This window comes from Anabrus simplex, chromosome 8 (genome assembly GCF_040414725.1).
Source record: "Anabrus simplex isolate iqAnaSimp1 chromosome 8, ASM4041472v1, whole genome shotgun sequence".
NCBI lineage: Eukaryota > Metazoa > Arthropoda > Insecta > Orthoptera > Tettigoniidae > Anabrus > Anabrus simplex.
This window is the reverse complement of record NC_090272.1, coordinates 38994049-39018537: the sequence shown is the minus strand read 5'-3', so window position 1 is coordinate 39018537 and position 24489 is coordinate 38994049. Positions and strand designations below refer to the sequence as shown.

The window sequence follows — 24489 nt, the reverse complement described above, 5'->3', positions numbered from 1 at the left end:
TCAGTATATGTAATAGCACTTCAATAGCCTCATTTAAACGGTCTTGTCAAGTTTTCCTCTTAAATACGTGAGCAGCTTGTATGAATGTTAGTGTGAATGAGAGCAAGTATGATTTAGAGCTATTGTTATTTAGAGCTATTGTTAGGTGATGTTCATAGGTTACATTAATAATTAACAAAACAATTATAATACAGTTTTACTCCATTAATTTAGGTAGTTTCTAGAGACCGTTAAGTGTTATTTTCCCAAATTATGTGGCTATATACTGTATGTTGTGGTTAAGTGTGAGAGGGCCGTGAGCCCTAACTTCGCCACATACAAAGGCATAAAATAAATAAATAAATAATGTTGCTGCTATTTTAAAAGCCTGCAGTAAAGGTCACAAACAAAAGGAAGTGTTGGTATTTGGAATTACATTTTGGAGGACACATTTATGACTTGAATAAGTTTGGTTCCTCAGTTATTACTTTCAGTAATCTTGTGAGTGGAATGGAATGGAATAGGGCACATGTTGCTCCCATGTATAAAACTTGTACTGTATAGTTTGTTTATTTGACAGCACATGGGCAACATTCGGTACCCGTCGCTGCACCTTTCGAGTATTGACCTGACTGTGAATGTCCTCACCATGGGATATTGGCCCACATATCCTGTAATGGAAGTGAACTTACCGCTGGAGATGGTTCAGTACCAAAACATCTTCAAAAAGTTTTATTTAGGTAAACATAGCGGCCGCAAGCTCCAATGGCAGCCAACGTTAGGACACTGTGTTCTCAAGGCCTCCTTCTCGCAGGTAAGGATTTGTTCAGCCTGTTCAGATCATGATTTCAATTTACATTACTTTAAGTTGGTTGACCTAATATCAAGTAGCAATACAGTATTATTATGACATTGGTGTACACAAGCTCTTCTCGTGGCCATGGTTGTTTGTCACTTCTTTATGGTCTGACATTGCGGCTTGCCAGTTTGAGTCCCATTAGTTGAAAAAAAAATTCTCATGAATGTTTGCTGGCAGGATAGATTACATGCCAAAAGCCTGGATTCAAGTCCAATCCTCTTCGCAGTGCTCATAAGGAGTAAGGACGCTGTTGGTGATTCATCCATTGGTTGGACATAATTAAGCCTTGAGCAGAACCCTTCGTATTTTTTTTACAGGAGTAGGCTAAGTGCCAACATCATGTTTCACCTTCTCCCTACCTCATTATCACACTACTGTACATTATACTACACAACATGCAGTCACAACACTGGATAGAGAAACACACACATGTATTGATCTCTTGAGGCAAGAAGTAAGTGACTCAATGACCAAAGAGATGCGCAGAAAGAAGGTTCACAACCCGCCCATAATCACGGCTAATGAATCATATCCAAAAGCCTGGGATTAGAACACATGCACTCGCATTGTTGGCATATCCATTTATTGTTGAGACTGATACTATTCCTTCACTTGCCTTCTGCTTGTCCGTTCTTTCAATTAATTCCTCTTTAGTTTGAAATATATTTTAGATAACTACATAGCCTTTTCTCCATTGGCCTCACAGAAATCTCTGTCCTTTCGTTCATTTCTGGTGCATGTTAAGTCTTCAGCCCAGAAGCTGCTTGGACCCTCAAAATGCTGGGATGAGCGCAGTAGAGCGCTGGCCTTCTGAAAGTGCTCAAATACATCAGCTTCGTGTCGGTAGATTTACTGGCATGTTAAGATACTCCTGTGGGACAAAATTCCGACACCTCGGAGTCTCCGAAAATCGTAAAAGTAGTTGGTGGGAGTGTAAAACCAGTAACATTATTATTCATCATCATCTGGGTATTCTTCCAGCAGGCCAGGTAGGACTTTTGTGAACAATATGCCTCCATCGGTTCCTGTCATAGAGTTCCCCTCCTTTCACATTCTGCAGTGTTGTTCCTTTCTCAATAAGGTCTCCATTTATTTGGTCCAGCCACCTTCTTCTGGGACGTCCAACAGGTCTCCTTCCAGGTACTGCAATTTCCAAGTATTGTCTAGGGGTTTTAGTCTCTTCTATCCTTTGCATATGCCCAAACCATTTCAACAGTGCAATACATAGTCTTTCTTCCATCGTACAGGTCACTTGCATGTCATTTCTAATGCAGTCATTTCTAATTCTGTCTTATTGTTTTTTGCATAGCAGGTCATAAAAATTTCATTTCACATGCTTGCAGTTTGCTGATGTCTCTTTTCAATAACACACAGGTCTCCAACCCATATGTCATGATTGGCAGGAGGTAAGATTTGAACATTGTTTGTTTGGCTTTTACGGGAACTGCTTTGTCCCACAGTAGATTTCGTACCTGATAGAAGAACGTGGCTTTTTTACACTCTTCTGGATTTCCAATTTGGCACTCCTCAGGTTCGATATAATACTTCCAAGATAGCTGAAGCTTTCTATACATTCATTTCTTTCTCCATGAAGTTTAAGATCACATTCAGTGGGTGTCCTACTCAGTTTCATTGCTACTATTTTCTTCTTACTCACAATTAACTTATATTCCTTAAATTTGTTGACCCAGCAATCAAATTTCCTTTGGACTTTTGCTCTGTTTCTCCCCAAATGGCAACATCATCTGCAAATGCTAATGCATTCAAATCTCCAGATTCTGCAGCTTTAATTTCTTTAATGATTACATCCATGAGTGCAAGGAAAAATAGTGGAGATAGTACACTGCCTTGTTGTACACGTCTCTTTGTTTGGAACCATTCAGGTCTGCCATTCCCTATTTGAACACTACTTTCACAGTTTTCATATAGCAATTGGATCTTACGAATTAGAGAACTTGGAGCCCTTAGTTTATGCACAGATTCCCTTATTTTGCTCCTTGGAGCACCGTCATAGGCTTTTTCTATGTCTAGGAACACTACTATCAGATCTTTCCCTATTTTCCAGTACTTTTCCTTTAGTTGTCTAACAGCAAAAATTAGGTCTATTGTTCTTCTGTTGCCTCTGAAGCCGTGTTGTTGTTCCTCTTCAAACTGATTTCTTTCCTTGTTCTTAATCTCTTCACTATGATCTTTTCCAATATTTTGAGGCATTGTGGTAGCAGGGTAATTCCTCTGTAGTTTGTACTTTTAACAGTATTCAAGTGTTGTGCTCAGATCATTCTAGCATATTCTTCAACATTTTAACTGATGCATTCGGCATTCCGAATTATTTTTAATCTGTTTTTGTCTTTGTCCTTTGTCCTTAATCTTTAAATTTTTCGGCTGATGATTTCTACAAGATAGATGAAACATGTTCAGTTATTTTTTAAATGTTATTTAAATAATTAAATTTAAAAAATGTTAGTATTGTAAAGGTGGAACATTTGATCATACCTTTTAACTATACCTTCATTACGGCCACGGTCGCTTCCTTCCCGATCCTAGCCCTGTCTTATCCCATTGTCGCCATAAGACCTACCTGTGTTGGTGCGACATAAAGTAAATTGTATTTTTTTAAAGAAAAAAGAAATCAAACCTGTTTAACACCTATGGTATCATTTGTAATAGTGTGCTCTTTTATGGTATTATTTGATTCACTTTTGGGTGTAAAATTCACACATTAAATCCATCATAAAGGAAAAAGGCCCTTGATTATCGCTCCCTGCTCACTATTTACATTAGGAACTCGCAACGCTAGCCTGCACGGTAACTCAGGGAAGTCAGCTGGAACGCTCTGAACGTCATGACTTGCACGTTCCTCATAGGCACATGCTTATCGGGTCCATCACTGTTAGAAACAAAAGAAGAGTGATGTGATTGTTCATTCTTTTCCCACCATCACATGATTCTCCTCTGATGTCTAGTGTATGGTCGGCAAGACAAAAGGATAAGTTTCATCTATGTTGCAAATGTCTCGAACAGTGCCAGCCACAATTCCGTACCTGACATATCTATAGCAGAACTCTCACCTGCTACCTTCTTACACATACACTAGCCTATGCCGCTCCTTGAAGCGCGAAATCCAACCAGTAGGAACTGAAAAATACCTCATGTTCACTCTTTCTGTGCCCTTGAGGGCTTTCTCTCGTAAGAGGCTGCCATCCACATGAATGCCCGCTAGGGCTTGTTGATACAAGGCAAAAGATACAGCAACCAACTCTCTGTATGTAGTCTTACCCAGTCTTCCTTTTCTTCATGGACATTCCATGTTTTTCGTTTGGTGACGTATTTCTCCTTTTATGCTCGCAGTGGAATTTAATTTTGATGGTGCTAAACCCAATCAGTTAGCAATATCTATTTTTCGGAAGAATTTATCTGACCTTCCTTTCAAGGTTCTGACTTGCTTAAAATGTTCTATTATTTTGAATTACGCAGAAAATCCACGAAATATGATAATTCAGTAACAGCTGTACACGTCAAATGAACATGTAGAGTGAAGTACTGTAAGAACACAAGCTACATCCCTGACCTCGCTTGCTTTGGATACTGCAGCTGGAGGCTTGAACTTTACACTTGACCTTAGCCACTGACGGTGAAGTAAGCCAAAGGTTACTGGAGAGCGCACAGCAGCTTCAGCCTGTTAATATGAATGAACTGAACATTCAGCTTACTCCGTACACATTCAGAACTTAAAGCCATAGTGTGCAGTTGAGTAAAATTTACGGTAGCCAATTAAACATCATGTGCAATTTCCCGGAAGGCAATCCAATATGTAACGAGTAACTTCTCATTAACCGATTCATGCTTAATGGATACAGGATAACTCCAGGTCTACCACTACAACTGATACCACTAGTGGGGGACGGAACAGGTGAGTGTGTATATCAATATGACGATTGATCAGGGTTTAGACTTCGTTGGGAGCGAAATGAACGAACGATAGATCCGGGGAAAACGATATATCAAGGAGCAAGAAATAGTTTTGTTTTAAACCCAGATTGTATTCGATGTGTTCTCAGGACTGCAAATTATGAGCGCTGGTTCTGCAGACTATTAATCGAGGTTCCACTGTATTTGTTGGACAACTGAGATGTAACTGGAATTAATGATCATTAATTTGCACTTTACCACCATTTGACATTTCAGTCTGAATTCACTTTCCTTAAACATTTCTGAAAGGGACTAGTCGTATTGCAGCCTTGTAACACAATTTTTTACTGATAATGTTTCAACATGTGTATATAGTAATACTTTCCATGCATTCTTTCTTGCAGGGTAATAAAGAACTGATGGTGTCCCTGTTTCAAGCTTTAGTTCTATTACTGTTCAACGAGACAGATGATCTGTCATTTGAGGAGATAAAAGCAACCACTTGCATTGAGGTATACTTCATTCTCATATTTCTTGTAGTGTTCTTTTTGAACTTATCAGTTTTTAGCATTGTATGCTATTTGAACTCGTAGAATTTTGGAAGTTATCTAATATTCGCTGTATAACACTTCCCAACTTTGATTGGGGAGGGGAGAATCACCACAAAAAAAAATCTGTTAAGTGACCAGGCAGTAAGTGCAGCATTCCAGTTAATGGTAAAACCTACGCTTCTGCACCAACTATGCATTGGCCGTGGCAACTCTTGCCCCTTTCCCTAGATTTCTCAATGCCCTTCCAGCTTCCAAGCACCATGTTCCATGCAGTCACGTATAGTGTGTAATTAGAAAGCGTGCAGAACATAAGCAGGAGTGAAAACAAGCAAGAGAACACTTTGTACGATATCCTTCAAGTTGAATGTAGTAGAATATGTTGCAGAAAATGCAGTCGGAGTGGTGAGTTATAAATATGATGTGTAGCTGTGTATGATTCCTTATTTGCTTAACCAAAGAGACATTATTGGGAGGAAAGAAAAATCTTACTCCTGCGGTGTGAAGAAAGGAAAATACGAAAATATGGGCTTAGAAGTTCTGAAGTGGGTTAGAGAAGCAAGAGACAGCAACGCTGTAAATGATAGCATGTGAAATTACACATTGTGTTGGTATTGTGGGGAAGGATTTTAAAGCAAGTAGATGTTGGTCAGAACTCTTTATGCTAAAAAATAAACTAAGTTTGCAGAGGAGAATATTACTGTTACAGCGGCTTCCATCACGATACCAATAACGTGATCAAATTTCACTGCTTTCTCGCAAGACTTTGCACATTGCAACACTATGCAGTCTTAAATTCCGCACAACACTGTGGCGTGAACGCAGTGTTTAGCCATGTGACCTGTCAGCTTTGGTAATGCAGGACGTGGGTGAATCAAAGCTTTTGTATACGTAAACTTTAGATTTTGTGTGTTGACTTATAGTGTTAGATGTTCCTTTGTCTGCTTTTAAACCGTGCAACATAACCTATATTGTGTGATTTTTCATCTGTTATACCCTCCCCTATTTTTGAATTTGAAAATTAGGAGGAAAAAGTTGGTGTTACAGGTGAATAAATATGGTATAAAGAAGAAACCTCTATTATTGTGTTGTTTACTTTATATTTGTAATGGCTATGCTTTATATGTATATTTTCTAGGATGGTGAACTACGTCGAACTCTGCAATCCCTTGCATGTGGCAAAGCTAGAGTTCTTCAAAAAACGCCTAGAGGTCGTGATGTTGAAGATAATGATAGATTCCAGTTCAATAAGGATTTTGCCAACAAATTGTTCCGCATCAAGATCAACCAGATTCAACTGAAAGAAACGGTCAGTATCCTCTCTGAGGTACTTTTTTCTTTTAAGTAGACTAACTGAAAGGAATTTGGAGAAATTCACTTAATGTCAGGAATGGTATGAATTTCCCTTGTCTATGTAAAAGTTACTCTAATGTCTTCATAACTCTGCTGTGATGAGATATTAATTGAAGTTAGAGATCAGCTAATATAAAACAGTGTCCGTTTCGATTTACATTCCTTAGTTCTTTTGAGTTTCTTAAGATGCACTGGTGGTCAGGCGCGAACTATGTTATGCCGTGTTGACTGGTAAAAATGTCATCCTGGCCGTGCTCGTAGAGGTGCGCGGCTGTGAGCTTGCATCCGGGAGATAGTAGGTTCGAATCCCACTGTCGGCAGCCCTGAAAATGGTTTTCCGTGGTTTCCCGTTTTCACACCAGGCAAATGCTGGGGCTGTGCCTTAATTAAGGCCACAGCTGCTTCCTCCCAACTCCTAGGCCTATTCTATCCCATCGTCGCCATAAGACCTATCTGTGTCGGTGCGACGTAAAGCCCGTGGCAAAAAAAAAATGTCATCCCTGAATACACCAACTTTGGGAGGATTTTGTAGACTGTATATCAGACCATCCATCACTTGGAACGGTTTAAAATTCCTATCTGGATTTTCATTTGAGAAGCTGTTCAAGTGATGGTGAATTGGATATTAGTGATGAAGCAAGTACCTAGTGAAAGTAATCTTGTTCCTTCCACATCCAGTTGTGCTGGCATACAATAGGGACTCGAGATACAGCTGATGATGATATGAACCTAGGTACTTTAATAGTCAGGTTCTGTGAACACTTTCGTTACAAATAAAACGCTCGCTGTTTTATTGAACTGATTAAAGCACACACATACTTATTTACCGTATTTACTCCTGTATCAAACCCCTTCCTTTTTTTTTTTTTCCCCCACTTCCACAGCCAAAGAAAAAGTAAAGGGGGTCCAATATGCGATAACCTCAAATAATTTTGTACAGTGAATGCATGACGTTCTAGGCTATAAAGTGCTATAAATTATACATATAAACATTCTGGCTACTTTGTTGGAAGGCAGAATTTCTAAATGTAAAAAGGCAGTAAATTGTGAGCACGACTTTTAGGCCTACATGTAAAGTAAATATAGTCAGTTTTACTTATATCACGTCATTCATTTCATCTCATTAATTCTTCTGAAGCGTTTGACATCAGGAAGGGCATACGGTCACCAAAACTTGCTTCGAAGATTCGTCTCGCTTCATACTCGACCCCATAGAGAAAAGGGATAAGGGCATCGTATTATCATATTATGCAATATTGATACAAAAGAACTTAATGGCCAGTCATTTGTCTCTGTCATTTGAGCAGTAGGCCTACCACACAGTAAACCTGAGTAAACCTGATCACTGCTTTCATTTGAATTATCGTCTTGCACCACCAACTTCTCTGCTAGGTGGACCCTTTTAAGTTTTCCTATCTTCCATTCTCAGTTCAATACGGACAAAAATGAAATTCTTAGATTTAAATGCTACCGGCATGTCGTCATTCCAAGTGACGTCATCTTCACTGCCATCTCGTCAGCCATGCACTGCAGTTGAGAGCATTCGAAGTCCCGTTTTTTTTTTTAACCTTTTATAGTTTGGAACAAAACTATTTTTAGACTCCAAACTGTGTGAATCTCTTCCCAAATGGTTCCTGGAGACACTCTTTCTTTGATATTCCCAGTTGGTGTATGTGTAGCAGAAGCCACTCCTTCCGAATAAAACCGTGCTGTAGAAAACGTGCCAAACCACAAGCTGATAACATACGCTAATGTTGTGAGTTGCACTTCCGAAGGTAATACCAGAGTGACTGGAAGCATTCTTTTGATAACTGCGGCTGTTGAAAGCCAGACCCTTATTTTTAAGTATATTTCATGCTTGTTCTCTACATTTATTTAAACAGCTGTAAACTGCCATTGTTTAGGTTATGTATGCTATCACCCAGATAGTGCCGAATTTCGACGGAAAGAATAAAAATTAACAGGAAAGTTTGCTGCATTGATGTGTGTCTACAGGAGTGGTATTGGAACCTTCCATTCTACAAAGCGAAATCAAGAACGCCATTAACCATTGGAAAAGAAACAAATCCCCTGGACTGGATGTTATTTCTGGAGAGATGCTTAAAGAAATGGGTGAAGATGGCTTGTATGTGATGCACTCATTGTGTAATAGGATATGGAGAATGAGAGAATGGCCAAAATATTGGACAAGCTCTATCTTAATCCCCTTGCACAAGAAAGGGTCAGTCGGGAAATGTTCCAACTATCGTACAATTGCTCTGATATCTCATGCAAGTAAGATTTTATTGCCAGCGCCTCAAGTCTTACATAACGCCTCACATATCCATTGAGCAAACAGGATTTGTTGCAGGAAAAGGAACATGGGAACAGATTTTTAATATGAGGCAAATAATTGAAAAATCTCGTAAGTTCTGTGTTCCTGTGCTGATATGCTTCCTTGACTACAAGAAAGCTTTTGATTGTGTTGTCTGGAATAAACTTTGGCAGGTTCGTGGTGAATTTGGCATTCCACAACATCTAATATCATTACTGAAAAGTCTATATGGGAACAACATTGCAACTGCAAAGGTAGATGGCGACATTTCAGAATTTGATCTCACAAATGAACGCGATGTAGTGTCATGCTTTGAGATTCCGGGAAAATGCTCAGAGAAGATATACTACTCCATTTCGCGTGTTTTGAAAGCGATCTGGTGTTATTTCAGCTTCGTTGGAGTGGAACATCTTTTCCGCTTACATGTAGCCTCGTGGCGTCTTGAAGTAGACATTCATCTCTTTCTGACAAAGAAATTGAATGTTTCCTCGTAAATAGTGATTCTGGAGAGTTATATTTTGATAATGAAGATGGAGAATATCTAAGTGGCGATATTGAACTACAAGAAAGTGCGAGACAAAATAATAATGATGAATCTCATGCGGAATTGTCACCCCTTCCTCAGGTAAATTATTTTTTCCCCAAATGTAAATGATTTTGATAATACCAGTTCTTGGATCAACAGTTTTATATTATATTTCAGTAACGGTACCACCGAGCAGAGTAGCCGCGCGTATTAACATGCTACATCTATGGTGCCAAGCTCTACCTTCGGCAGGCGAGTAGGTTCGAACCACACTGTCAGCTGTCCTCGGGAAGTTTTCTTTTTGTGGTTTCTCTGTTGCACTCCCAAGCAAATGCCGGGACAGTTCTTATTCATAAGCCACAGCCGATTCCTTCCACTTCCTTACCCAGTTTCATTCGTCGTCATTAATTTCATATTTATTATCTTCTCAACTGAAGTTTGCATCGGGAAGGGCATCTGACCGTATTGGGTTGCGGGGCTAAGGGGACGATATGCATTCTGTTAATAGTATCAGTAAATAGGTGTCTATGAAAGTGCTTCTTCCTTCAAAATACTCGTCCCTGGTCATCAAAACTCAGCAGTAAAAAGGTTCATGCGGTTTCGCGGTCTAAGTTGCCTGTCTCTCATCCGGAGGGTCCTGGTTCGATTCCCGGCCAAGTCAGACATTTTCAGTTAGATATATAAGGGCTATTTCCAGGTCCACTCAGCCTACACGATTACCTTTAGTTGAGGAGCTGTCTGATAGTGAGATGGCGGCCCCAGTCTAGAGAACCATGAATATCGGCAGAGAGGATTTGTCACACTGGCCATGCGTCGCCTCGTAATCTGCAGGCCTTCGGGCTGAGCAGCGGTCGCTTGGCAAGCAAAGGCCCATTGGGGCTGTAGTTTGGTTAGATTTAGTAGTTTTTTGTAGGATTGTAATTGCACATATTTCATTTTTGTGATGTTTAGCCAAATTGTTGATGGTTTTCATTCATTCCCAGATTTTCAGTTTTCCCGTGTTGTATGTTTTATTTTCACGGTCCCTCCAAAAACGGAGAATTGAGGTTCCACTGTATTGTTCACTAACGATGATGAAATCCTTGGTCAGCATACTTCTGATAAGCTGAAAGAGGAAAGTGATGACAGAGAGATAGGAACGGAATCAACACTGGGCCTGCGCTGTCAGATGCCATAGGAGCAATGAATGCTGTTCAGCCATTTGTGTCGGGCTTTGATGATATGGCAGTATTGACAAATAATGGTCTCAGCCATATTGTAGTGTAGTTAAATCAATGAATATTTTTTATCTCATCACCAGGCTAAAAACTAAATTGTAGACGTTGCTTCTCTCTTTTTTTTTCAGTTGTTTGTTTAATTTTTTAGTCCTTTCAGAAATGTGCTTACAAGATTCCACTGCAAATGTATAATTTTAAAGTGTGTTGTCAGTACTGTTAAGGATCATTCAAAGGCTCAGAATGAAAGAAATAATTACTTACCATTTAATTGCAGACTGAAGAACAGAAAGCTACTGAGGAAAGAGTTTTCCAGGATCGGCAGTACCAAATTGATGCTGCCATTGTTCGCATCATGAAGATGAGGAAAACACTGACTCATAACTTGCTCATTAGTGAATTATACAACCAACTGAAGTTTCCAGTCAAGGTAGGTATCATTTTGAGCTGAAAGGCATTGTACTCTAATTTAGTTTGAAACCATGGCAGCTGTTAGACCAGGAAATATTTGCCAAGACTATTCAGTGATTAAGTGTAGTGGTATTATGGAAGCAAAGTGTGCTTCAAAAATAGAAAAATATACAAACCTTCTTTACTAGCTTGTTCCAAATGATTTAATCTTCTGATTCCTTGTACCAGAATTACAAGAGTTAATTTTTTGATAAACTAGATTTTGTCCATGGTTTCTCATGCATGAAAATTAATTTCTTTGCTATCTGATAAACACTGGAAACTGTATCAGAATGCATTCAGAATATTTTTAGTAATATTGGAGCATGTTGGTTTGTTGATAGAAGTTCAATATTTTCAGAAAGAAGAGAGTAGGAGTGTAGAGAAACGATGAACATATAACACCACAATTGGGAAGAAACTTTTTTTTTTGGCCTTTCACAAGGTACACCTTTAAAATTGAGATCTCAAAACAACATATCTGATGCTAGAATAGGGTACTTCATAAGATTTTGGATTCTGCAGAGCAAGCAGAATGCAAGAAAATACAAAACACACCGGCTATTGTACTAAGAAATTAACAGTGGACCTTTACCCCACAGAAAAGTCACTGACTCATTGTTTCTTCTCTCTGGCTGAGAGGGGGGTATTCTTGAGGTTAACAAGGTTATTTCTCAGCTCCTACTTAACGGATTGAGATAAAACAAAGTGCAGGGAAATTCTGGATGTGTCTGCTTTAATATCGGCAAGCGTCATGAATAATGAGCTAGTCGCCTTTTGTTTATCCAACCCAACAAGTGACGAACAGACAAAACTTTATAAAATGATGGATATCGCATCCACATCATGTACACTGTTGACCCTCTCAAAACTGAGACAAAAACTGAATGTACGGCCGACACTACTTTTTATTATATTGGTCAGATGGAGTTATAGTCTGTTCAGCGAGTTAAGCGAATTTTCCCACCAGTTTTCCATTCAAGTCACAATAAATGGTCAGATTGTTGGCTGTGGAATCAGATTTAATTTGCCTGCCCGTAGTTTGAGCGTACCTGTCACACAAAAACATGCGTAAAATAAAAATTAATCCAGATAATTCACTTAAATTTCGCTTTCATGCTATTGAAGGTTATACTTACCCATTCTTCATTCCTGGAGTGACTGCTGGCTATGGCACAAATATTTCATTTGAAATAATTTCTAAAAGAGCGAATCGCAATTTCAGATGGTGGGCAGACTATACATTTTTCATAAGTAATGTATTTCTGAAATGCCGCTGAATCCACGAAATGGATATATATATATATATATATATCAGGATTATAGTCTTTCTTCTCCATTTCCAATCACTACGGTTCTTTGTGTCACCAGCCATGCATTTGGAAGAACCTTTCATGGAACTTTCACTCCCATTTTCTTCAATATTATGCTCACTTCAGTAACTCTCACTGTTGCTATCACTATCCTCGAACTGGGATTCATTTTACAAAACGTCATTATTGCTGTAATTGCCATCTGAAACAGTGTCTACGAGCGCTTTCAATTTCTCATTGACATTACCGCAAAACTGGTTCTACTGCATAATGAATACCGAATACCAATGAAAATAAACTGTTATTCAACAGTTAACTTTAACAACTGTTATTCACACAAAAATACAGACAGCATTGTTTATCAACAGTATATGCCTCTAAGTCCCTACTGTGTGTATTGTTAGAAATTATATTGCATAGGGAATCTAATGTACGAAGGTAAGCGAGGTTCTGTGTCATTGCAAGCCAAGCTTGCCATTTGATTCATGCGCCAAAACACCGGACGCGACCACAGCTCATCATATGACGCGAATGGGTTAAAACTGTTCAGTCTGTCAAAAGCTCAAATTATAACACACATAAACTTAACACTATAACACACCTGTAAAATACACACTGTTAAACGACATGTTCCGTTGTACAAGAACAGCCTCATATTCTTCCAATCACTTTAAATCATGCACATATATGTATAGTATTGTTAACGTTGTGCAAACTAGTCAATGATTGTGAATTGGTGATGCTATGAATAAGTGAGATAACCTTCATACCTGAACATATTGCTTTACCCATCCCTCCAAGCAAAAATAAAACATTTAACCAATGATACATTTAACACATCCATCTTTAACTAAACCTACACTAGGCTGTGTTTGATTTTTCCGGCTTCTGTTATAACAGTATGCAAACAATAACGCTGACACAGTTATTACTGTCGCAACTCTCGCACGTACACAATACCTGTCAAAGATAAATTGCTTATTTGAATGACAAAATTGTGGCCAGTTTTCCTGTCCGCATTAGCCTTCCTACTGTGCGTTCAGGGACCATTCATACCTCCTTGCCCCTCTTGCTGTAATAAATACTTCAAATGCTTGGCAGAGAGATACTGTGATCTAATTATTATTAAGAAATGAAGGCATCAGGTAACTTACAAATTATAGTACCGTAATGATCAGTAAAGATTTTTTTTTTAAGATAGTCACCAAGCTGATGTCCACCACAGTAGTATGGCCACTAGTTTAACACATGATGAAGAGATTGTGAAAAAATAAATGGTCTGGTACAAAGTACAGTATGTAAAAAGTGACTAAAATCTTTTGGTCATGATTGACTGAGATGCAAAATCTGCACTGTCTATCAATTAATTCTTATAGACAAGTTATCAAATAGACCTAAGTATGGTTTGGCAGAGATTGAGAAAGAATGCAAGATCTTCCCTGGAACAGATTTGGTGGTCATTAAAAGTTGATTGACGTTGAAAGGAAATAAAACGGGTAGATGGGATGGGGATAAGTTGTACAGAAAGAAAATAATGAATTGCTCAAGGTGAGATAACCACAATAGATGAAGAGTGAGATCATGTAGGAAATAGCAGATGCAAGTACAGCACAGATTTAATCTAATTACATATTTTAATACTCCTAATTTATGCATGAAGGAAAGCTAATATTGACGAGATACACTAATTATTGTATTGCATTCTGTAAATGTTACTTTCTTTAAGTGTAGTTAAATGCATATCATGCAATTCTCAGTACCATTACATTAACAAAAGTGACAGAAATTTGTTGTTGTCAACAATAACTCGTGTCAGTCTGTTTTCCATTCTTATTCCCAAACCACATTAGAATTTGTAACAGTTGTTAACCAAAAATTCTTCATTAAGATCCAAGCTGAAAAGATAGATTTGTATTGACAGTGATTTGATGACAGATGGTAAAATAAACCTCTGCCAAAGTTGTAACCAACATAGTGGGGGAGTTTTACTAAGACATTGTACATGACAATGATTTCTCTGAACATCCCTGGTGCGTACTTAATGTACGTGAATTAAGTTTGTACAATTTTAATATTTTGGTTAAAACTAACCTTAAGTGATACTCAGGGCTGCCCACAATCGGGACACATTTACGTCCATCCAAGGAGGAGGAGGGGAAGAAAAAGACGCAGTAGCAACATTTTGGAAAAGGCTGTTGGTGTTGACAAGACTGGGAAACCCAATTTGAAGTCAGAAATTGACAAGAGTTTGGAGGGACCTAAAGTAGGAACCAGACACATAGAATTACTTGCTGCATTGGGAGAAACTGGAACGGCTCATTTAGTATGCAAGACGTGTGAGAAGAAGAACATTTTTATCCCCTTGTGTTCACGGGTGTTAAAACATCTGCACATTTAGTTAGTGCCTTTTACACAAATTATTTTTAAAAGGATGGAAAGGCCGTTGCTGAATTTTGAGAAAATTAGATTGGTTTCCAAAGAAGTGTATGAAGTTATACCATCACTGCATCTAATCTTGGTAAACTCCAGATTTGTTTTGTGGATCTGATGACAATGATTGGTTTAAACTGTTTGAGATTATGAAGGTGATTAGGATCAGATGCAGAGGAAAAAGGAAGGGTTATCAAAACTCTATGTGAAAATCAAACTGTAGTAAAAAGAATGGAAGGATATGAAAGAGTGTTGATATGTCTACATACAACAGTGAGTGAAGGAAATCTAAGATATATTTCAAACAGGAATCAGTTATTTTCAAGATGATATTGTCAATTTAGCTGAGTCTGCTGAAATGTGGTGGTATTCCTGAATTGTGTGGTCTTGGAGAAAGAGTAGTGCAATTTAATTAAGTCGGGTAATGAAGAAATATCAAAGTAGAGACTTAAAGGAAATGGATGAATATTGTTACTTGGGCAGTATCGTAGCCTATGCAGGCAGAAGTTAGCAGAATGTACTGTAAAGCATGGAAAGCCTTCCTTAAGAAAAAAACAAAAAAATTGCCCACCTCTATTATGGATATTTCTGAACACTTTTTATGAAGCATGCCATTGTAGGGAAGTGAAAAATAAGCGCAGGATAGAGAATATGAGCTTTTGTGATGTGATATTACAGGAGAATGCTGAAGGTGAGATGGGTGGATACGATATCAAATTAAGAGAAGTTGTGAGAACTATTTTACCTGAAGAAAACATAGGCTGATAAGACCCATCAGGAGATGGTTTAGATTGGTTTTTTTTTTAGATAAGTTTAGGAGTAAGAATGGTAAGGGATGACCAAGCCATGAATATGGCAAAGAGATAAGGGTAGATGTGGTATGCAATAGTTCTGAAGAGATTAGCACAGAATAAGGTGGCATGGAAAGCTACATCATCACAGTCTGCGAAACAAAATTCCACAGTAATTATTTAACCACTCATTTTTTACTAGCATTGGATTTAAAAATGATAAACCATGGGAAGGAATTTGAACCAAAGGTATATATTCTTCTGAAAAACCCTTTGGTGAGAAAGCAGATTTATTTTAGTGGCTCTTGTAACTAGTTGAAACAAGAAATTGTTCCACCATAATCTCAGTTAATCACTACTGATCTGCATTTAAGGCAGTCGCCGAGGAGGCAGATTCCTTATCTGTTGTTTTCCTAGCCTTTTCTTAAATGATTGCAAAGAAATTGGAAAGTTATTGAACATCTCCCTTGGTAAGTTATCCCAATCCCTAACTCCCCTTCCTATAAACTAATATTTACCTCAATTTGTCCTCTTGAATTCGAGCTTTATCTTCATATTGTGATCTTTTCTACTTTTAAAGATACCACTGAAACTTACTCGTCTACACGTCATTTCATGCCATCTCTCCACTGACAGCTCGGAACATACCACTTATTGCAAGAAATCAGCTTCATTTCCCTTATCAATTCTTATTTACATTAAATCTATAAAATTAATTTTCTCTTCCCTGATAACTCATTCTCGCTTTAAGCAAACCAGTCATTCACAGCACATGCCTCGCTCCCTGGGAACACCCTTAGCCATGCCCCATTGCATAGGTGAAACCACGAAGAACCCTTCATCCTCCCTCACCCATGGTGAAGTGACTGGTATCGTCGGCAACGTGTTGTGGACACTCTAGGCGACTACTCTGAGGGTTTACCATGAAGGTTACTCTACTCTCTCAGAATAAATGTTACGTAGCACAAGGATTTAATGGCTGCCAGTTTCTTCACTTTATATCCTACACCTGGTAAACATTCCACACGTTATGCTCCCTACTCCCATCTGTATATTTCCATTTATCTGGTAGATCCTGCATTCATGCGCAAAAAATAGTCGCCATGACTTACACCCCAACCCTCTTGATTGATTGTCAGTCTACCGCACTAATATACCAGTTGTTAATGTAAATCTTGTTTCATAAAGGCATTTTAATCATATAAATTGATGAATAAGTGCTGGAAGTGAGTTGGATGTGTCAGCTCTGCACGAATGTTGCTCGCTCAACTATTAACTAAAATCCTTCAGGTTTATAGTTTATCCACAGGCATTACAGGTACAATATGTATACAGAGTGGTTGGAAACTACGTGAACCAGCCATACGAGCAGGAGAGCGCCGGTCATACTGATAAATAATTTGATACCTCACAGCATTATTTTATCAACTGCTGAAGTTAGCTAATCGGTGCGCTTCCAGGTGAATTCAAATGGGTCTTGCCTGGCTGGTGATCCATATCTCTTCCATTTATAATTTGTGTGTTCTCAAGGTGTTTCATTCCTGTTGTAACATTTCTCAAGTTCACAAGAATCAGACGAGGAAGATTTTTGTATGTATTTTTTGTTCTGGCTTAAGTTATATGTGGTTTCCCATGCAGCAGTCGAGAGAGCCAGAAGATGGCCAGAATGATCCAATGTTTCCTCATAAAATGGTAGCACTGTATAAGTACCACCATGGGCAACTTTGCTCCAATAACCATTGATTACAGTTGAACTTTCCATTCTATTTTTGCCAAAAAGTTTATATATAGTAACTTCCATAGGAAAGAAAAAATTGCCCCGTTTGTATAAAACTAATTAAATGGATCCGCTTAAAATTTTGCTTTTTAATACTTTTCATTTTTAAGTAAAAGTTTGAATGTTCTAATTATTTTTGTTGAATTTCCCATACCAGACTGTAAAAATCAGTTTCAATTTTCAGATAATTTTTCCATTATAGGCATGTGTGATCATATTTTTAGAGATTCCAAGATTATTCCCTTTTATTCTTAGCTTCTATAGAGAATACTCTGTGGTAGAGTGTCGGCCTCCGGATCCCAAGATAGCGGGTTCAAACCCGGTAGTGGTAGTCGGAATTTTGAAGGGCGGAAAAAAGTCTATTCGACACTCCATGTTGTATGATGTCGGCATGTAAAAGATCTCTGGTGATACATTTGGTATTTACCCAACAAAATTCATAAAATCTCAGCCATAGACGCCCAAGAGAGTTTCGGTTTACTCGGTCTGCCATCTAGTGGGCATAGAGTAAAACCGAACGTTGAAATTGACGAGCAGACAGCCATATGGCGTCAAATCGAAATGTCTGCACACGGTAGCTGAGGCCATACGATTAATATTATTATTGTTATTATTATTATTATTATTATTATTATTATTATTATTATTATTATTATTATTATTATTATTATTATTATTATTATTATACTCCTTCTTTCTTCTTTCTTCGTTTCGGCCTGCTGTGGACCACGTTATTTCAACCGTTTGCATCCTTGAGCTTTAATTCTTCCCCAGTACTCACGCATTCTCGTTCTGTGAGCCTCCTTCCTTTCATCAGTCCACTTCTTGCCTGTTTTCAACTTTGGCCTTTCTTGGAACCTCTTGTATCCCTGGAGCTTTTTCTGGAGAGGAGCACGTTTCTGGATGTCTTCAAGTGTGATTCCTATTTCTTGAAGGTCTTTTTCAACTTCGATAAACCAGGGTCCCTTGGTTTTCTTGTTAAGAAAGTAGGAAAAGATCCTATTGGTTTGTCTCTGTGTGCTCATGCGTGCCATATGGCCATAAAAATTAATCCTCCTTTTCCGAATCGTGTTCGTTATCCTCTCCATATGCTGGTACAGATCGCTGTTGTGTCGTCTCCTGTACTCACCATTTTCTTTGATTGGTCCAAGAATCTTTCTCAGGATTTTATTATTATTATTTATAAAATGAACATCAGGTGAGTTGGGTGTCCTGTTACAGCATTATAGCACACTCCTTAACGAAAGTAGCTTAAAGGTTGATGAATTCAACCAACTTAACTTCCTAACTGTTTTATTGAATATCAGATAATGACAAGATAATTTTTGCTTGATTTTGTAAAGTATTACTTACCCATGTTATTATATAATGAAGATTACCTTTATTGAAGTATGCTTTTTCAGCAACTTTACTTACAAATGCTGTTTTGTTGCTTTCTAGCCTGCTGATCTGAAGAAGAGGATCGAATCGCTCATCGATAGGGATTATATGGAACGCGATAAAGACAACCCTAATCAGTATAACTACGTTGCTTAAGACAATAATTATGTAGGAAAAGAGATCGACTTTACTATTTTCTTGAAAGTGACTGAAGAAATTACTGTGTCGTAAATATTAAACGAAAACAGATTATAGTGTTTTGAGTGCTCAAATTAAAAGTGTGTGAATGTGTGTTGAGTGTGAAGAAACGTTGTGCGTCAGCAAGGTTTTTGGATTCTATTAAAGAATATTTCGCCACCCCACATACACGTGTAGTGTGTGCAAGTGGTGTAGACTTAAAAAATACATTTTAAATATATATAATAAAAAATATATATTGAATAAACAGAAGTAGAACTTATAAATCTGGTAAAGATTTGTAAGTTATCACCAAGTTTATGAGAAAGCCAACAAGAACTACGAGCAGATGATAATGAACAATGCTCGCCAGATTGTTGTTACTTCTGCTACTGGAACACTGAATGAGACATTGTGTTGGATTTTATTTATTTGTAAATCTGGAGATATTTCTCTTTATTTACCTGGATATGATATAATTTATTTTGCAAATAAGATTATATTAAAGAGGACAACCAAGCGGTATAATATATTTTAGACTGGATTCAGTAAAAGGGAGAACATTAGGTGGAGACAACTTTTTTGCTTCCTTGTTTACCACCTTATCTTCTACCTCGAACAGGGAGGAAGGAAAGTCTGTATGTCCACTAAACGCAAGATATTCGTTCAGGGAGGAGAAACAAGAAAGTTGGGCAGAAATTGCTCATTTCCGATGTTTGCCATGTTTATTAAGCTCTAAAATGAATCCCTTCATCTTAATGCTTGTTGAATAGAAAGCTGTATTCATATAAAGCTTCGCTACTGAGATGATGTCAAGGTGGAAAGGGCAGAAGGACTGGTTTAAACAGTATATTCTGAAGAAGAGCCATCAATTTGAGCGTGCTAATTCATGCTGTGTTCACTTTGATGAAACTTTCTCCTTTTCCATGTTGATAATGTGTCTGTTGTGCCTGCCTCTTTCTTAATAATTCTGGCATTCAGTGATTAACACCTGGAGAACTTAGCAAAAGTTTCAGGTAATCCTTCTTTTCTTCCTTTCATTAAATTTGATTTCTTTGCAACTTTTCTGAAGGGATCATTTGTGCGAGTCATTCAGAAGATAGTGGGCAAACTGTGATATTATTCTGCCAAAACTAAGCCATTGTTTGTTCTCCAACTTGAGGGATATCTCATAAGTTGGTGTACAGTTACCCATCTGCCACAATAGATCCCATGCTGCTTTTAGTTGTGGCTGGACAGGAAAAATCACATTACAGCTGTGACCCTGAATAGTTTCTGTAAATAGGACTTGTGAACTCTTTTTACACTCTTGTTTCTGTATATAAGATGTGGATGGGACTGAAGAGCTGATGATGTAAAAAATGCAGTTTTTGTATACACTTCATTAGTTGATGCTGCTGTTAAAACCCTGTGCAACAAAATAAAGAGTTCTTGTGTTTTCTGTGAATTCCTTGCAAAGTAGAATAACTAGTTACACAGTATCCCTTAACAATTGTTGATTATTTGAAAAGAAGAGGAACTTGTCAAGGCTCTTCTAACGTGTTAAAGTTGTTGAATATTCTGCTGATGCAGAAGATTCAGAAGATCCTCTGCAAGCATGATATAAAAGCTGTTTTTTATACTGTCACAAAAATTGGTCATCATTGAGCTATAAATAAAGACAAATTATCCTCCACTATTACACCCTGGATTGTACAAAACTCTCTGTACTTGCTGCACATTAACCAAATAAGCTGGTCCATTGGGACTAGCATCAAGGAACACAAGAGAATTATCATTTCAACCAGCCAGATGAATTAACAATAGCAAAAATAAGTGCCTTACTTTTGGGTCATAATGTTGTATCAGTCAGACGATACTGATCAGCATTTAGGCCTATCTGTTGTTTTCCTAGGCTTTTCTTAAATTATTGCAAAGAAATTGGAAATGTATTGAACATCTCCCTTGGTAAGTTACTCCAATCCCTGACTCCCCTTCCTATAAATGAATATTTGTCCATTTGAATTCCAACTTTATCTTCATGTTGTGATCTTTCCTACTTTTAAAGACTCCACTCAAACTTATTTGTCTACTAATGTCATTCCACGTTGTCTCTTCGCTGACAGCTCGGAACATACCACCATATTGGTGGGTGTGCTGTTTACCAACTGATGAGCCCAACTTAGCATACTGGGGCAAAACGCTGGCAACCAGGAATGAGTTAGCTGGAAAATTTATAATGTCCAATAATGGACCATTTATATTGGTATTACATACCACTTAGCTAAGCAGCTCGTCTTCTTTCTCCCAGTTCTTCTCAGCCCAAACTTTGCAACATTTTTGTAACGCTACTCTTTTGTTGGAAATCACTCAGAACAAATCAAGCTGCTTTTCTTTGGAATATTCCAGTTCTTGAATCCAGTAAGTCTTGAGGGTCCCATACACTAGTTGGAGCCTTACCAGAGACTTATATGCCCTCTCCTTTACATCCTTAGTACAACCCCTAAATACCCTCATAACTATGTGCAGAGATCTGTACCCTTTATTTACAATCCCATTTATGTGATTACCCCAATGAAGATCTTTCCTTATATTAACACCTAGGTACTTACAATGATCCCCAAAAGGAACTTTCACCCCATCAATGCCGTAATTAAAACTGAGAGGACTTTTCCTATTTGTGAAACTCGCAACCTGACTTGTAACATTTATTACTCTATACAGAATAACATCATCTGCAAAAAGCCTTATCTCTGATTCCACTTCTTTACTCATATCATTTATATATATAAGAAAGCATAAAGGTCCAGTAATACTACCCTGAGGAATTCCCTTCTTAATTATTACAGGGTCAGATAAAGCTTCGCCTACTCTAATTCTCTGAGATCTATTTTCTAGAAATATAGCAACCCATTCAGTCACTCTTTTGTCTAGTCCAATTGCACTTATTTTTGCCAGTAGTCTCCCATGATCCACCCTATCAAATGCTTTAGACAGGTCAATCGCGAAATAGTCCATTTGACCTCCTGAATCCAAGATATCTGCTATATCTTGCTGGAATCCTACAAGTTGAGCTTCAGTGGCCTTTCCTAAAACCGAACTGCTTTTTATCGAACCAGTTATTATTTTCGCAAACATTTCTAATATACAGTAAAACCTCATTAATTCAAAGTCGTTGGGACGCAAAAATCGGACTTTAAATTACGTGATTTCAAATTAACCGCCAACACGTACTTCGGAAATGCCAACCCTTGTGGCGTCACAATATATTCTAAGAACCGTTACTGCATGCAATTAACCTTGACTCACAGTTTAAAGCTCTCAAATGCCATGGAAAACAAACTATTTCCGAAAATGTATCTGACAAGGTGCATTTACAGTATTCAAATAATGCACTTGGATAACTCACCGGCAAACATAACGTCACGCAATGAAATGAAAAGAAAGAAAACACGATTCAAAGACGAGGAGAAATCTTTACTGGCTCTCCTGTGCAAATGCTTTATTCAATGGATTACTGTACTGTATGCATTTTAGATGCCTTGTGCTTGCATGGAAAGTACCCAATGCCCTTAAAATATTGCGGCTTATGAAGGGAGAAAGTCTCCTGCTTCCGTCCACATTACAAAAGTACAGTGACTATACTTGTACGATTTCCCGCCATGGCACTTCTAAGACCCATTAATGCATGCAATCACCTTGATTCTCAGTTTTACTGAGCTCGATAGCTGCAGTCGCTTAAGTGCGGCCAGTATCCAGTATTCGGGAGATAGTAGGTTCGAACCCCACTGTCGGCAGCCCTGAAGATGGTTTTCCGTGGTTTCCCATTTTCACACCAGGCAAATGCTGGGGCTGTACCTTAATTAAGGCCACGGCCGCTTCCTTCCCACTCCTAGGCCTTTCCTATCCCATCGTCGCCATAAGACCTATCTGTGTCGGTGCAACGTAAAGCAACTAGCAAAAAAAAAATTTCTCTGTTTTGGGGTCGATGACCTTCGATGTTAGGCCCCTTAAAACACCAAGCATCATCATCGATTCTCAGTTTAAACTTTTCAAATACCTTGGAAAACACACATCATCATCCTAAACCATCTCCAGTTTCCCGGGTGTGGTATATGTGCATCTCATCCTGTCCTTGTACCATTCTTCCTCCGCCAACTTGTCCCAATCATGACCTCTCAGCAGTACATCGTTCTTAACTAAATCTATCCATTTCCTTCGTGGCCTTCCAACCAGTCGTCTTCCTTCTACTTTTCTGTCAAATTCCTTCCTTGCAGTTCTGTTTACTGGCATCCTCTTCATGTGACCAAACCACTTCGGTCTTGATATCTGAATCTTATTGAGGAGAGAATCATCTATTCCTACTTCTTCTCTAATTTTCTCATTCCTAATATTGTCTTTCCTGGTTTTCTGGACCATAGTGCATAGGAATTTCATTTTAGCTGCCTGAAGTCCGGAATTATCTCTATTGGTCAGTGTTGTGGTTTCGAGACTGTATGTCAGAATTGGTGTATAATAGGACTTGTACAATGTCATTTTTGTTTTCATGGGTATTTGCTCATCCCACAGCAGGTGTCTTACCTGGTGGTAAAATTGTGTTGCCTTATTGATTCGATTGTTCACCTCTTGTTTTGCTAGGTTGTCATTTGATATAATGCTACCCAAGTATTTGAAAACTGGAACGCTGTCCAGTTGGGCTTCATTTAACATGACTATTGGTTCTGCTCCTTCCCCATACACTTTCATCACCACCGTCTTGGTCTTGCTGATGTTTAAACCATATTTCTTAAACTCCTCATTCCAGCTTTGCATTCTCTCTCCCAATTCTTCTTCTGAGTCACTCCAGATCGCAACATCATCTGCAAATGTGAAGGCTTTGATATCTCCATGTTCTTTCCTTTTGATAGATTTCATTACTACATCCATTACAATAATAAATAGAAGTGTGACAATGAGCTGCCCTGCTGCACTCCTCTCTTTGTTTCAAACCACTCTGACAAACCACATCCTACTTGAATACAGCTTCTATTTCCACTATACAACATTTTCACTTTGTCTATGAGGCTGTCTCGCACTTGAAGTTCTTTCGTGCATTGCCAAATTCTTTCCCTTGGTACACTGTCGTATGCTTTCTCAATGTCCAAAAATATTAGAATTAAGGGCTTGTTCTTCTCCCAGTATTTTTCCATTAGCATCCTAATTGCAAATATAAGGTCTGTAGTTGACCTTCCTGATCTGAAACTATACTGCTCTTCTTCCAAAACTGGTTCAACAATATCTGTGATTCTGGTCTCTCTTATTTTTTCCAATATTTTCAGGACACGAGACAGTAGTGTGATACCACGGTAATTAGTACATTTTCATCGGCTTCCTTTCTTGAACAGAGGTACAATGATGCCCATCTTCCAGTCCTCTGGAATAGTATTTTCCTCCCATATCTTGTTGAGCAGTCTGTAGAGCCATTGGATTCCTGGAATTCCCACTGCTTTC

The 24489-nt window shown here is 38.2% G+C and overlaps 1 protein-coding gene across 1 annotated transcript in view; it reads left to right on the top strand.

The window, feature by feature from the left end:
• Cul4 (cullin 4) overlaps positions 1–20467 on the top strand; it is a 111431-nt gene extending 90964 nt beyond the window's left edge. The window contains exons 10-14 of the mRNA XM_067152114.2: positions 560–793; positions 5152–5259; positions 6434–6604; positions 10980–11132; positions 18904–20467. Coding sequence (XP_067008215.1) covers positions 560–793; positions 5152–5259; positions 6434–6604; positions 10980–11132; positions 18904–18999 — 762 coding nt within the window. The 3' untranslated portion in view covers positions 19000–20467. The remainder of the gene's footprint in view (positions 1–559; positions 794–5151; positions 5260–6433; positions 6605–10979; positions 11133–18903) is intronic.
• Positions 20468–24489: the final 4022 nt, after the last annotated feature.